The sequence below is a fragment of the Mixophyes fleayi genome, chromosome 3 (genome assembly GCF_038048845.1).
Source record: "Mixophyes fleayi isolate aMixFle1 chromosome 3, aMixFle1.hap1, whole genome shotgun sequence".
Classification (NCBI taxonomy): Eukaryota; Metazoa; Chordata; class Amphibia; order Anura; family Limnodynastidae; genus Mixophyes; species Mixophyes fleayi.
Genome location: NC_134404.1, coordinates 144,923,782 through 144,940,114, shown reverse-complemented (window position 1 = coordinate 144,940,114; position 16,333 = coordinate 144,923,782). Strand labels below are relative to the sequence as shown.

Genomic DNA, 16,333 nt, shown 5'->3' with positions numbered 1-16,333 from the left:
CTTCCTTTCTCTTTTGGGTGCTCAGTTGCCTCTCTGCTATCTCCTCCTGGATGTTCCTAGATTTTCTCAAACGTAACATGGCCAAAACTGAACTATTTGTCTTCCCTCCATCTAGAGTCTCCTCCCCTCTCCAGCCCTCCATCACTGTCGACAACACCAGTATCTCCTCTGTTCCCCCTAGTCTGTTACCTTAAGCTAGACACAAACAAAGGTTTTTTTTTTGTCTGAATATCGGGCCAAACATCTAACAAATGACTGTTTAGCCCGATATCACATTCAGTGTTATCCCCAGAAAATTTTGCCAGCCAAGTGGCATTAAGTAGCCGGGTGTAGGCAGCTGTAATACTTTGGTTAGTGGTGTAACACACACTGCTGGTTGTAGTGCCTGTTATAATAGGAGAAACAATGGTTTGTTCTATTATAATAGGACTCGGTTGGGCTCCAAGAGCCGGGTGGAAAGTAAAAACAGCTGGGTAGAGCACCCGGGAAATATGTGCTGGGGAGAACACTGCACATTGGTGTGTACACTTGCATGATGAACGGGAGCCGTACAGATAGTCGTTTCATTCGATTGCTCGTTCTGTTTAAAAATCTCGTTCCATCCGTCTTCCGATCCTGCAGGGTGTATGCACTCGCATGATTGTTTACCCAGGGAGAGCGTGGGAACCGGTCACTGTCTGAGTTAAATATAGAGTGCTGCAGGTGGATTAATTTGTCCGTTCATTCTGAGACCGAATATTTTGTTTCAGAAGCCAACGAAATTTATAATTGTGCAAAAGTTTATTTTGTGTTATCGGTGTGACAGAAATGACAGACTACACTGCTCTTGGGCCGGATGAAGAGCACATATCTGAAGGTAAATCGTGTGTACACATGAATCGAGAGACTGATTGGAACTTCAGTCGTTTGTAAAATCGTTAGTGATAACAAATTGGTTGAAAGTTTTTGCGGTGTGCACCTAGCCATAGAAAAGTAATGGATTACATAATTATTCAACCCCTTTTATTGTAGTTAAGAGAAATGTTTTATTTGATACAATATTTTGTTGACCAATGACAAAAATTTCCAAATCCACGTTGAGGGTAAAAATGTGTTCTAGGTACTGTTAGAGTGGAATTGTATGATTATTGATTTAATATCTATCATGTGCTAAGCTTTAGATGTTAATATGTTATGCTATGACTTTAAGAGAAATTAAGCAGATATTATTTTCAGTTTAAAAAGACAAATTATTCAAGGTTGGCCACGCAGCGCCATGTTCCCATCAACGAAAGATTCCAAGAACATGTAGCAACGTTCTTGATAAGATAAAACCCAAGGACTCAAAGATGGGGGCAGCACAAGGATATTGGCGAAAAGCCTGGAAAGAGATAACACACAAAGAAGAAAGAGTTGTTTGATCTTTGATGTAAAACTGAAATATATATATATTGTTAATTGATTTTCTTTCATTATTTTACTGTCTTATAATTGGTTGTTCAGAATCTATACCCCTAGACTTACATGTATAAAAATAAGCGCTGAAGTGGTCTCAAATTGGAACAGAATAAAGCTGCTCAGCATTATATCATACAGGTGTTGAGTATTTTCTGTTCACCAGTCGACTGAAAACAAAGAAAGATCTGACTGACATTGAAGGTGCTTGATAGAAGTATCGGTGAACCCCGATACCCCAACATTTCTGGGGGCTAGATCCGGGATGCTCCAATATCTCCACACCTGACGCCAAACTCCACTGATGTCCAGAGAACTGCTGAACTAAATCCGGTGAGTAAGAAAAGTGTAGATTTCTACCTTCTTACTCAGTTCAGTATTTCTTTGTATGTCTAAGGAAAGTCAGTTGAGGTGATTAGAGGGTATTCTATGAACCCAATGTACAGTCAGAGGAAAGGATAATGAAATGATAAATGTATGGATACTGTAGATTATGATGGATGTAGACAATTTTAGTTAGAAGATAATAAGAGAGGTGTATGTAAGAATTGTACCTGCTGTATTGTTCTGAGAAAATATTCAGGTTGCAAGGGACCTAGACTAGAGTGTGTTACAACTACAAATGCATATTACGGTTTTGTAAGTAATGAAAAAGAACTATATTTTACATTAGGGTGCATTTGAATGAAGAAATACTACATATTGGCCACAAAATCATATGTTACCAGATTATAAACCTATATGTCCATACACTGACTTGAGGGGAAGAATCGGATCAGCCATAAGTGCCAGCCTTTTAATCTACAGCCGATAAAACTCACATCTGGTGTTCCTATGGCAGACTAGGAGGTAAAGGATTAAAGATACTTATAGTCTGTACAAAGGGGAAAATTGTATTACCTTATTCCACTTATAAGACATTGTATCCCAGATACTGACAGTACTGTGACCAGTAACCCAGTAAATGGGGGCACAGAACAGTAAGATGCCTACTATAGGCAAGCCTATGGATATAATGAAAAAGAGAGAAGGTAGTAAAGCTCTTAAAAGAATTCATAAAGTACTCAAGAGAGCAGGATTTCCCCCAGAAGGGACATTAGACTTAGAGAAATGGTATGGGTTTTATTTGAATAATAAAGAATGGATAAAAAGGTTTGGCTATGAAGATCAGGTCAATGTGTGGATATGCTAAATGTATGTTTGATCCTGCGCAGCTGAATGAGTGAAATGTGCCCCTCCCTTATTCTGTGTAAAAGATTTCAGTGTGTTGAGATAAGAAGCACTCTGTTTTTTGTTATCTGACAATGTATGTAATGCTGATAAAATATGTCCGGAGTGCTGAGTGATAATAACATGTTGAGGCTAACTTGTATTTAGTCTAATGCTGGGACTTGTAGTTCCACAGCAGTAGGCTGGAAGGTATCAGCTGATTTTTCTTTCTCTGTATGTGAGTTTTGTCTCCGTCTTACTTCGTGTGAGGGAGATCTGTGTTTGTCTGTCTTGTCTGTTTATTTTTTTTTTTTTTTTTACAAGAGACATGTTTCAAGGTTAAAGAAGTTGTACATTTTGTAAATAATATAATGCCTGCCTGCTTAATTCTAAGCTTTTAAAGAGATGCATAACAAGTGTTGAAATGTTTTGGTCCGTCATTACACGATTCAGTGGACGGACAAGTTGGCTGGGGTCCAACAAGCCGTTTCTGTATTTGAACAAAATAATTTTGTTTCTGAAATTTGAGAAAAATAGCTTTCTCTTTAATGAAGTTAAGAATTGTGGGAGTGAGCTTTACATGCAGATATATTACAAGCTGTTTTTATCTGTGTGAAAATGGCGCTGATGAATGTTCTCAGAAATAAGGAGGGTTTGTTATGCCCATAAAGAAATGTTACGAGATAAAATGTCGTCTGTGAGCGAGAATTGTGAATATATATTTGTACTTTAAACATGGAAATCACAGAATCTGGAAATTTGTGTGAATATTTGGTTTACAAAGAGATGATGAGAAAGGAGTGGCTTTGAACACTCGCCCAGGTCTCGTCACTTTGACATTCCCTGTTTGTGAGATTAGGGACTGCCCCTTTGAGGAAATCAGTTTTTCATTGCATGGAACGCATAGCGTCACAGTTAAGCTACAAAGAGAAACTTTTAAACAAGTGTCGTATTAGCAGCTGTTCAATGTGAATTAATAACAGTTACTGTAATTCCTAGTGAATAAATGTTAATCTCTATGCAAAAGTTTTTTTCTTCACAGAAGCTCTCCAGCTACAAAGCACCCTTTCAATCCAGATTGAATTTATCCAACTTCCAATGAATAGAAGTTTGCAATGTTTTGATCCACAGCTACAACAAACATAAGTAAAAACTAATCAAGAATTTAAAAACCCTAGACTCTGCTGAGTAATGATTACCTTGTTTTGGAAAGAGATATTAGAGTTTATGTGCTATTCGCATAACAAATGCATGAACCAGATGGTTTTTCTGTAGGTGCAGAAAGCAAAAGGTTTTTATTTTTATCCTCATAACAATTTTGAGTCAATCAGTGTTGTAAACGCATTCACTGCCCTTATTTACTGTGCTATAATAGTAATATACTGCAAGTCCTTCTTTGTATCGTGGGTATGGTAATGTATTGATGGGAATTCAATATTTGTACGGAAATGAAAAAGATTTAAGACTTTATGAGCTATTATCTGTGTTTTTGCATTAGCATTTCTGGGTGATAGTAAGACATTTACACTCTCCACTGAGCAAAACCAAATGTTTAACCAATTTTAAGCTAAAGCAACTTCAGCACCAGCACTGGCTTTGCCAGATTGTGACAGACCTACTCAAGCACACAAAGTTGAAGGCTTCACTCAAGATAATGCCCAACATCGCAGACTGTTTAAGACCAGATTCCTTAATGGCCTTTCTGAAACATATCGTCAACAATTGTTCCTTATAAGACCAGAAGCAGCAACAATGGAAATGCAATCCATGCTCCAAGTTCTGGAAGATATAGAAGACCGGGAAAAGGAGAAGCAAAGGAAAGCCAAAGACAAATCTCAAACTCAGAAAATTACCATTCATGTGGTCCAAGAGAATCAAGACTGGAAGGTTCGTACAGACACAAGAGGTGCACCAAAGCAACAAATAAAGGAAAAAGAAAACATGACTCTGGAAGAAATGAAAAAGCAAGGCGTTTGTTTCTTTTGCAAACAGAGAGGGCACATGAAAAGAGATTGTAACCAAACTCTGAAAGACGACTTGACTAAAGGCCTAGTGAATATCATATTACCTAATGGTCAAGAATGTGAGTGTCTAACTGGAGCAAGCCGCACTGTATTAAGAAAACAGGAGGTACCTCAACAACTATTAACATAAAATTGATTTACCTGCTACAGGCCTAGCAGGAAAAGAAGTAAAACTAACAGAAAGTAAACCAGTTACACTTTTAGTAGGTGAAGAGACAATTGAAGTACCAATACAATTTCTCACTTCCTCATCTTGTCCCTATAATCTGTTGGGAGCAGATGTACTTTCAAAGATAGAAGCCAGCATCAAATACACCCCAACTGGAGTAAAACTCACAAGTCAACTCCCATCTCCAGTCCAAGAAGAGCTTACAGCAGCAATCTAGATGCTAGAGCAGATGAGCACATGTCACAAGGATAAGACTGTTAATCTACCAGATTGGCTGAACATAGTACCAGACAAGTTATGGTCCAAAGGAAAACACGATGTGGGCACACTTAAAGTAAATCCTGTAAAACCGACACTAAAGCCAGGAACACATCCTGTCTCAATTAAACAGTACCCACTTGCTGCAGCTCAAACCAAAGTGATATCAGAACAAATACAAGAATATCTACAAATAGGGGTGTTAAGAAAATGTCGCTCTCCTTATTCTACACCCCTATTCCCAGTAAAGAATTAAGATGTCGAACAAGGGGGTGCAATACTGGATGGTTTATGACCTAAGAGAGGTCAACAAAAGACTTCTGATCAACACTCCCATTGTACCCAACCCCCACACTTTGCTTAATCAGATACCGCCAAATGCAAAATGGTTTTCAGTAATTGACTTGGCAAATGCTTTCTTCTCAGTCCCAATCACAGAAGATAGTCAACTTCTTCTAGCCTTCACCCATGATGGAAACCAATATTGTTGGACAAGACTCTCTCAAGGAGGAGCCACCAGCCTATCAGAATTTTCAGAAGCAATGGCACTAATTCTCCAAGGATGGAGGTCTATCAATCCAACTACTCAACTCATTCAATATGTAGATGATCTCATGGTGGCTGCGGAAGCTGAAGAAGAATGCAAAGCAGAAACACTGTCATTACTTTGTTTTCTAGCCGAACAAGACTGCAGAGTATCACCAAGCAAGTTGCAACTAGTACAGGAAAAAGTAATATTCTTAGGACATTGTATCTCTGCAGGAACCAGACATCTTACAACTGAAAGAGTTAAAGTTATACGAGACATGAAGACACCAAAAACAGTCAAAGAAATTAGAGCCTTTTTGGGACTCCTCGGATATTGCAGAGAGTGGATTCCCTCAGCTTCAATTCTTATGCAACCACTGTATGAATGCTTGAGGAAACAGGGAACAGAACCGCTCAATATAGCTGAAATAGAGAATGCAGTGCAAGCCCTGAAACATGCCATCTCTACTGCACCAGCACTTGGACTACCAGACTATCTGAAGCCTTTCACATTGTTCTGCCATGAGCAGTCAGGACATGCTCTAGGAGTCCTCACACAGAAACATGGAACGAAGCAAAGGCCACTGGCCTATTATTCTGCACAACTCGATCCAGTTATAAGCGGTTCTCCATCATGTATATAAGCAGTAGCAGCAGCAATACTGAAAGAAAAGGTAGCAGATATGGTATTGGACCATGCACTTATTACTCAAGTTCCACATACAGTCACAGAAATTCTTAATCAAGCAAAAACAAGACATTTGTCTGCAGCTAGACTAACTAAATATGAGGTAGCCTTGCTCAGCGCCTCACATGTAACAATTACCAGATGCACAATCCTCAATCCAGCAACCCTGCTCCCCATTGATGATTCAGAAGAGGGGAGTAAGGGGAGTCGCAAAGAAGATGAATCATCAGACAGGGGATATGAGGACCTGAGTGAAGCGTCTGAAGAAGAAACTGAAGAAACCTGAAGAAATACACACACAAAAATTTTCACATGATTGTTTGGAACTTATGAAATTAGAGACTTCAGCTTTGCATAATGTTACTGACACACCACTTTCAGATGCAACCCTAACTCTTTATGTAGATGGATCTAGATACTATGTGGATGGAGTTCCATATACAGGTTATGCCATCACAACTGAGGAAGAGGTGCTTGACTCAGGAACACTGTCTAATGGAGCATCAGCACAAGAAGCAGAATTGATAGCTCTAACTAAAGCTTGTGTATATGCAGAAGGACAAAAAGCCAATGTATATACAGATTCACATTATGCCTGGGGAGTGGCGCATGACTTCGGTCCCATTTGGAAAAGCAGAGATTTCCAAGAATCAAATGGAAAATCCATCAAATATGCAAACTTGATTAATGAACTGTTTAGAGCATTGGAACTCCCTAAACAAGTGGGAATTATAAAGGTTCAAGCTCACACTAGAGAACAAACTCCAGAAGCAAAAGGAAATAACTTTGCAGATCAAGCAGCAAAAAAAGGCAGCCCTCCAACCAAAGAATACTACATTTCTTGTAGACTCAACAGAAGGTGACACAGACAAATTTCAATTCCCAGACCTACAAAGCCTTAAAGACTTTCAGAAACAAGCAACAAAGGAAGAAAAGAATAAGTGGGAAAAAGAAGGTGCACAGCTTGATGAGCAAGGAATATGGTGAAAAGAAAATATATGGTGCCTACCAAGAGCCTTATACCCAGTAATGACTCAGATTGCACATGGACAAGTACATCATTCCAAAGAGTCAATGACTAATAGGGTATGGAAAAATTGGATTGCCCCTGGATTTAACTGTGCGGACACAAACTATGTGGCAGCTTGCTGGATATGTGAAATACACAATCCAGGGCAAAGAGTAAAGACCCCAAAGGCTTTCTATCCCTTTCAGAGACTTCAGATCGACTATATACAACTTCATAAATGTGGTACCTACGAGTATGTGTTAGAAGGAAAAGCTACTGCTAAAAATACAGTGAAGAAAATAATCTCAGAAGTCATCTATAGATATGGCATACCTGAAGTTATTGAATCAGATAGAGGTACAACCTTTACAGAAGAGATAATGAAGCATGTAATGAAGAACTTGGGAGTATCACAAGCTTTTCACACTCCTTATAGGCCACCAGCAGGTGGGAGGGTAGAAAGGCTTAATGGTGACATTAAATTGAAACTACAGAAAATGATGCAAGAAACCAAAAAGACTTGGTTAGAATATTTACCAATAGTTCTGTTTAACATTAGAACTACACTTATGAAGAGACACAGGTTTAGCACCAAATGAGATACTGTTTGGCACAGCACACAGAACAGGCTGTTATTTTCCATAGCAACTACAACATGTACGTGGTGATTTGTTGAATTATGTTGCTTTATTACAGAAACAACTAACTGAAATACATGGTCAAATGTTCTCCTTCATTCCAGACCCTAATTTTGATACAGGTACCCATAAACTGCTATCTGGTGACTGGGTGGTCATAAGAAAGCACATCAGGAGATGTCTTGAACCCAGATATAAGGGTCCTTATCAAGTCCTGTTGATGACTCCCATGGCAGTGAAAGTACAGGAAAAAGACACCTGGATTCACGCATCACACTGCAAAGTCTTCAAATCAGGGGAGTCTTGCTCTGATAAATAGAAATGACTGTCTTATGGTATTGATATGTCTTACCAGAATATTTGTGCCTGAAGTAGGACAGACAGTAGGACAGACAGATAAGTGACAAATTGCCTATGTCACTGTGAGAAACAGAAGGGGAAGGAGTGCTCAACAATTTGCACTCATAGGAGAATAAACTTTGAAAATGCCTTTGTGAATACATAACCTCATTGGCAAAGTTGTCAGCAATGATTCATTTTGAATATTGGGAATATTGCCATTAGTAGCAAAGGGTTTGGCAATCCAGCTCATTGTATATGTGGTAGAGAAAATTGTTACATGGCTGATTAAGAAATTACTGACACTTGATTGTTGTTCCTGCAGGAAAAATAATGAGCTTCCAGAACCAGTAATGATCACAGAAATTTCTACAAGTTTAATGTCTGAGACAAACAGTGAACATTATGAACAATGGTCAACAATCAAACCAAAAACCTGCACAGTCTGCAACAAGAGATTGACAGTGACCATCGAGAAACCAGAATGAAAATTGATGTCCTATTCATTAGTGGAACATATTTGTTAATGAATCTTATTCCATATAGAAAGCAATGAATATCTTGATTCATCCATTGATACTAATTCTTCTTGTACTAACTATAATGATTATATGGAACTGCTACTTAACATGTAATACAAGAAAGCTTTTGAATAGATATCAGCAAAGTATTCCCCTCTATGCACCGAGATAAAACATTAAGTAGGGAAAGAAAAGTTATGGTGATAAAGTACCAGAGATATGTGCTTAATGAATTCTTGTTCTAATCATATGGGGTCCTTATGATACCATATGTTTAAATGTAGGTACTAACTGTCTTCTGCTGAGTATCGCCATGACTGATAGGTAGAGGTTAATAGTTGATATTTAATCAAAGAGGGGAATGTTAGAGTGGAATTGTATGATTATTGATTTAATATCTATCATGTGCTAAGCTTTAGATGTTAATATGTTATGCTATGACTTTAAGAGAAATTAAGCAGATATTATTTTCAGTTTAAAAAGACAAATTATTCAAGGTTGGCCACGCAGCGCCATGTTCCCATCAACGAAAGATTCCAAGAACATGTAGCAACGTTCTTGATAAGATAAAACCCAAGGACTCAAAGATGGGGGCAGCACAAGGATATTGGCGAAAAGCCTGGAAAGAGATAACACACAAAGAAGAAAGAGTTGTTTGATCTTTGATGTAAAACTGAAATATATATATATTGTTAATTGATTTTCTTTCATTATTTTACTGTCTTATAATTGGTTGTTCAGAATCTATACCCCTAGACTTACATGTATAAAAATAAGCGCTGAAGTGGTCTCAAATTGGAACAGAATAAAGCTGCTCAGCATTATATCATACAGGTGTTGAGTATTTTCTGTTCACCAGTCGACTGAAAACAAAGAAAGATCTGACTGACATTGAAGGTGCTTGATAGAAGTATCGGTGAACCCCGATACCCCAACAGTACTGCATCTCTAAATTATAAATGGCATCTGGAGGTAGTTGCTGTAAGCAGTATACTCTTGATGGGTGATTGTAGCACATGTCCTTCACCAAAAGTTAGAGCGGTCGCTTAAATTTACCCCTATGTAACCTAAAAAAACAAACTTCTCATCCATGACCGATTCGGACAGTCCTAATTGAGTGAACTTGACATCTGAAATACCCATTCGTGTTTGCATGATATTTAGCTGCCAGCTATCGAACTCATGCGACAGCAAGATTTATTTAAGCCTGTAATGGAAAGTTAGACCTCTTCTATTTTATGGGTATTCTGAGAGTCTGAAATGACCATGCCATCAGGGAGATGAGAGCAACGTCAAGTTTAAAAACTAAAACCCTCTGGCTGTGCTCACAGCTGGTGGTGCTAAAGTGTAGAAAATAGGCTTCTTATAGATTTACTGGAAAAAAATAAGTGCTGAAATCAATTGGGAACCTTTGCAGTATGTCGAAGACATGACCTGTATTCAGGATTATATGTGTCTTACATTGTTGGATTACTGTAAATCTTGTGCATATTTACCATAATGTTTCTGCAACTGTACAGTAAGCAGAATGCTCACACTTGGTATTGCAAAATCTGGAAACTAACTGTAAAACAGCCCATGTTTATTTATCCTTTATGTATAGTAAGATGAGATGCTACTGAATTGGTGGAATTGAAGATCTGCAAATGATTAACTGTAAATGAGTTTATTCATTGTAATACCAGTGTGTTTCAAAAATACATTTTAGGCAGAATTTCTCACAGTGCTGGACCCATTTGTTTGCTTAGTATGTCAAGCCCGCTGGAATGTTATTTTTAGAATTAATCTGGGATTCAGACAGTGGCCAATGCTCATTGTAAAATGCAGGAGAGCTTGGAAGCTAAATGAAATGCCTCAATTTATAAATTAACCTTATAGGGTTTTCAAAGTGCTTTTCTTTGTAGACTGAAATTGTTCCCTTTTTTGGAGCTTCTAGCACTGCGTGTTTTGGAATATTTTTTTTTTTTTTTTTTGAATGAATATTTCATAAATTTATTAGGACTGAATATACTGTAATTATTTTCTTTAGGAATTACTATACGAGTAGAGTTGATATGCGAGGTATACAAAGTTCAGACCTTTCTACTTTTTTTGGGTTTTTTTTCTACTTTGCGGTGGTAGTGGAAACCTTACTAATCCCAGCAAACTGTTGCAAATGTAGAGCCTATAAAAGGGCCGCCTCCCAATATTTAAGTATCTTTTGTGCAAATAGTTTCTAAGTAAAATTGGAGGTGGGATTAAACAGTCTTGCATCACAGTGGCCTAGTCGTTAGCACTTCTGCCTCACAGCACTGTGGTCATGAGTTCAATTCCCAACCATGGCCTTATCTGTGTGGAGTTTGTATATTCTCCCTGTGTTTGCGTGGGTTTCCTCCGGGTGCTCCGGTTTCCTCCCACACGCCAAAAACATACTGGTAGGTTAATTGGCTGCTATCAAAATTGACCCTAGTCTCTTGGTCTCCCTGTCTGTCTGTGTGTGAGTGTGTGTCTATATTAGGGAATTTAGACTGTAAGCTCCAATGGGGCAGGGACTGATGTGAATGAGTTCTCTTTACAGCGTTGTGGAATTAGTAGCGCTATATAAATAAATGATTGATGACTCTTGCTTACATTTCCCTATGGAAGCGATTGTCAAATAAGGTTTTGGGCAGTACTATTTAGACCTTAGCAAAAACTTTCTTGGGAGACATGAAATAAAATCTGAGGTACCTAAGCCAGCTCTGTGCAAGGAAGACATGCCAGCCTAAGAGGTCTGTAGGCCATAACTAGCCATAAACATGGTTGTCAGTTTAAGTGGGTACAGTGATGGAAGTGTGGGGTCTGTTTTAGATGTGCTCTTTTATTATGTCAATACATAGTCTTAATTTGAACGTACAGATTCACTTTAGGGTTTGTGGTCAGTTCCCCTGGTACAGAAGCTAAACGTTAAGTCACATCTAGAGACTCTGGGAGGGTGGCTTCCCAAAATTTCTTAAAGTAAGCCACTAAAGATTATTTAAATTAGACCAACTGTTATATTTGTCTCTGTAGGACATTTTATTAACCCAATGCTAATCAAGCTTTACATGTGAATGAAGCTTCTAATATCCATCTAACTGATAGACTTAACATTGATTATCAAGTATATCTTTAGTTTTAAAATTTAATTTTGCACCATAACTAGACAAACTTCTGGTAAGTTTGGTTAGAACATGGTGCTTTCAAATGCCAAATCATTTGCTTGTATAGCGACGTGTAGGAACTTCACTTAAATCATTGTAATATTCTCTGACCATATGGTGATCTATATACGTTCAGGATAGCTTGAATTCTTTTTGGCATGGATTTGAATTTGACATGGTAGGCTGTGGTATTTAAACAATGAAGGGGCCTAATGTGTGTCAAGATAAAATTCCCCACACCATGATACCACCACAAGCCTGTACCTTTGATGCAAGGCAGGATGGATTCATGTTCCTGCCCAGATTCTGACCATACCACATGTATGTCACAGCAGAAATTGAGATTGGTCAGGCAATATTTTTCCAATTTTCAATGTCCAGTTTTGATGAGCCTTTACCCACTGTATCCTCAGTTTCCTGTTCTTCACTGACAGTGTTGTCTTCTGCTGCTGTAAACCCGTCCACTTCCAAGGTTTACCACGCTGTCAATTCTGCTGTTACTATTGCAACACATGTTTAAGTTATGGTCTCCTTCCTGTCTGGTCAGACTGATCTATGCATTCTTCTCTGACCTCTCGCTAGCTAGGTGCTTTTGTCCATAGAATTTTGCTGCTCTTTTTTTTTTTTTTTTTTTTTTTTTTTTTTTGTGCACTATTCTCAATACTCTAGCGTAAAAATCCTGGGAGATCAGCAGTTTCTTGGATGCTCGAACCATTTCCTCTGGCACCAGCGATGCTTCTGTGGTCAAAGTCACTTAGATCCCATTTCTTACACATTCTAGTGTTTGGTCTGAAAAACAATTCCACCTGTTGACCATGTCTGCATGCTTTATACATTGAGTTGCTGCCACATAATTGGCCGATTTTTAGATGTTTGCATTAACAAGCACTTAAAAGTGGCAATGGAGTGTTTAGCTTTCTCATGGAATTTGCCAAGTTTGCTCTATACATTTATTCATGACTATTGCAAAGCTATCCTTGGGAGCTTAAAATATTCATGCAGTTTAAATCAAAAATTCCACATAGAAGTTAATATTTTTCTTTAACTTTGTACTTAAACATACATAATTTTTCTAAGCAAATGATTCCCTCCTTTTGAAATTCTCAGCTCACTAATTGTGCCATTTGACTGTGGTTGCTATGGTAATCCATATTCCTAGTTCATTAAAAGCATTCTTTCTATAGCCTGCTACAATTTATGTTTAAACACATTCCTTTTTTTTTTTTTTCCCTCTCTCCCTTTTATCAGGTGGAGTACATATTGGTGGCCTTTGATCATGAAAATCAAAAAGTGCGTTTAGTGCTTAAAGGAGAAGAAATGCTTAATACACTTCAAGACAGAGGTGAAAAAATAAACCCCAAGTATGTTGTTTCTTTCAATTATACTTTATAAATCTATTCTTCTGCCTTGTTTTCTAAACACCTTCCTCTTCACTCTATTAGTATACACAACCATCTGCTCTACTTGGTTCACTCAGCAAGCAATTTACTTGACTGTTGCTGACAGTCTCTAGTTCCAGTTCAATGGCTAAGAAACATTAGACTGGGATGCTAGCTGTTAGTTTCACAATCCACATACTGGATAAAATGAAGACATTTCTGCTACTGAAGGAGGTTTAACGCGTGTGTTGCAGAAATGTGAATATTGCCGTTATTAGCCACTTTCACCCTTTTATATTGTACATTACTTTTTATACACACAATTCTAACATCTTTGATACTTTACTTGAAGTACCTACAAAAGTTCCTGTGTGGATACAGGTTCACTTAAAAAAAGAAAAAAATACGTACAGTAGGATCAACACTTTCTCCTTGTAAAACAGGCAATTTTTGGTACTTATTAATTATGTGTACCAATCTCCACGCTGCCCAAACAGCTATTTACATCCCTTCTATTGGCTCCATGGGAGTAGCCTTCATATCATTCTGCCAGTCTGCTGGTTCAGTACCAGTGGTAGATTTTACATTTCCTGTATTTATTGTCATGTACGCCCAAGGGCTCATCCTCGGCATCAGGACACAATTCACTGCACCTATACCCTATATTAGTGTGTGGTTTATGAACATGCAGGGTGGTCAATTAGGGCAAAGCTATTGTAGGGACCCATAGATCTGTGAAAGCCAATTTGTAGGTGCTGGTTTCTACACCTAGCTACTATAGTTGACTTGGTTACTGTGGACAGCTGCACTTTTGCACCTGTGACGGCATGTCAATAATAATAAGTAACATGATAATACAATATGAAATAAATCTAATCCCCAAAAAATATATTCTATAGCACTTTTCTCCCAATAGGACACTGAGAACTTTTACATTTGATAAACGTGCGGCAAAATAAATATATTAAACAGAGCTAAGCACTGGATATTATAAAAGTAGAAGTGCATTAATTAAATACTTGTGTAAACAGGCAAGTCTTAAGTTTGTTTAAGATTTATAGAAAGGAACTCTCAGACTAGAGGTAGGTTCTGAAACCATATGTGCTGCATAGTTAAGTCTGGGCCCTACATGAAGTAGATTACATTCTAGGTACAGTTAGTAATCCATCTGTGGATCAAAGTGGGTGATTGGGTATATAGGGAATCAGAAGCATCAAAGTATCTAGGACCCTGATTCTACAGTGCTTTGAATGTCAATAAGCAAAATCTTGAAACAGATTTACCATCTTGCAGGCAGCCAGTACAGGCAATGGAGAATGGGTGTTCTGTGGCAGGAATGGGTCAGGTTAGTTATCAGCCTGACTGCTGCATTTTGTACCAGCTGCATGCGGTGCAATTTTATTTATTTTTCCCCCCTGGGGAGCTTTCATCCGTTGACTCTTTTCAGAAAACAAGTGATCAGAACATGTAATATTTACACTGGTCATGGTCCGCTCCATGCTCTGATGGCAGTGGCTTAAGTTTTGTAAGGTGCATCAGATAGCTGAATTTCCCACTGCCTGGCTCAATTCAGTGAATAGCAAAGCTGGTTAGTGAGCCTCATATATGTGGGGCTTGTAATGTAAGTTGCTGAATTAAGCAGGGCAATAGGAGATTTGAAGTGAACTTCCACAGTTTCTAGAATTGTGGAACATGCTGTTCAGGCAGAATAAATAGTGGTGCCCATGTTCTTAACAAATCAACTTTTTACAATAAGGTGAAAATAAAGCTGCTAAATAGTGTGCATAAACAGGTAGTTTTAGTTCCCTGGATGCTGAAATATTCTGCAATTGCTACATGTTGTCTAAAAGCAAAACACTAAACCGCTTAGTTATACTTTAACACCAAATGCATCAGAAATAACTGTATTGTTTATGGTTTATCCTCATAACCTAAAATTAAAATCATCCCCATCTACTTCCTGTATTTTAAATTAAATACTGATTGATAGCAGGCGCCTTGTTCTTTCTCTATTTTACTGATGGATATCCAGCAAGAACTTCTGTACATTGACACACTCGCAACACACATTAGTGGACTCTGCTTTCAGTGCGAATAAATATTTGATTTGGAAATTTGAGCCTGTGGGTACCTGTTACTTGAAATTATAGGATAGTCAGTGGGGGTTGTGGGGTTTTGGTCCTCTGTCCATAGTATTTTTGTATTGCTGTCACTTAACGTTTGTAGTGTGTTGCATGCCCTACTGTAAATAATATGGAGGTGTTGTGTGACCATATAAAAGCACAAGAGAATGTTGTGTCTTTAATTAAAAAAGAAAAAAACTTTCTTGGTTTGTAACACTTTTGCCTCTTGCATCATATTTCAAAAAAGCGAGAAACACTATTAAACTTTGCACATTATAATTAATGCTGAATTGCTTTATATTGCTTGTTTTGAGTAGTTAAAATGTGTGTAAAGCACCACAGAATTACAATGTGACTACCTACAGTATATTAAATTAGGTTCTGTGTGAATCCATTGTCCATTTTTTTAAATTGCTTAAGGGTGTAAATCTGCACCAGAACCATAGCAACCGTCTCACAATTTAGCTTTTATCTTGAGCAAATGAATACATTTTGAAATGTACAGTTGCTATAATTTTTTTTTTTTTCTAGTGCAGCTTTGTACCTCTGCCATGTTGGTAACTGACTCGTTAAATTGTGCAAAACATTTTGTTAGCAATATTCTTTTTAATCTTTCCCATATCAAGCCACCCAACACTCTGGAGACCAGAATATGGTAGTTATATGATTGAGGGTACCCCCGGACAGCCGTATGGTGGAACAATGGCAGAGTTTAACACTGTGGAAGACAATATGAGGGAACGACGCCAAGAAGCTTCATCATTACTCGCAGACAATCATTCAATTTGCACTATAACCTCCTTTCCAAGGTAACAAGTGGTTAATGGTGCGCCAAAAGGTTCTTGACGTATAA

At 38.0% G+C, this 16,333-nt stretch overlaps 1 protein-coding gene and 1 long non-coding RNA gene across 4 annotated transcripts in view; both read left to right on the top strand.

Annotated features, from left to right (window-relative positions):
- The window catches only part of GCLC (glutamate-cysteine ligase catalytic subunit), a 45,621-nt gene that overhangs the window by 14,279 nt on the left and 15,009 nt on the right, over window positions 1-16,333 (top strand). For 2 of the 3 annotated variants that reach the window (XM_075202505.1, XM_075202506.1), the window contains 2 exons: window positions 13,227-13,339; window positions 16,107-16,289. In XM_075202505.1, coding sequence (XP_075058606.1) covers window positions 13,227-13,339; window positions 16,107-16,289 — 296 coding nt within the window. Of the gene's footprint in view, window positions 1-13,226; window positions 13,340-16,106; window positions 16,290-16,333 lie in introns of those variants that run through there. The other variant, XM_075202507.1, reaches the window with a different exon arrangement.
- On the top strand, window positions 1,110-9,646 carry LOC142144091 (uncharacterized). The gene is made up of 2 exons (XR_012689652.1): window positions 1,110-3,789; window positions 8,062-9,646. It is a non-coding gene; the product is annotated as an uncharacterized LOC142144091 (long non-coding RNA).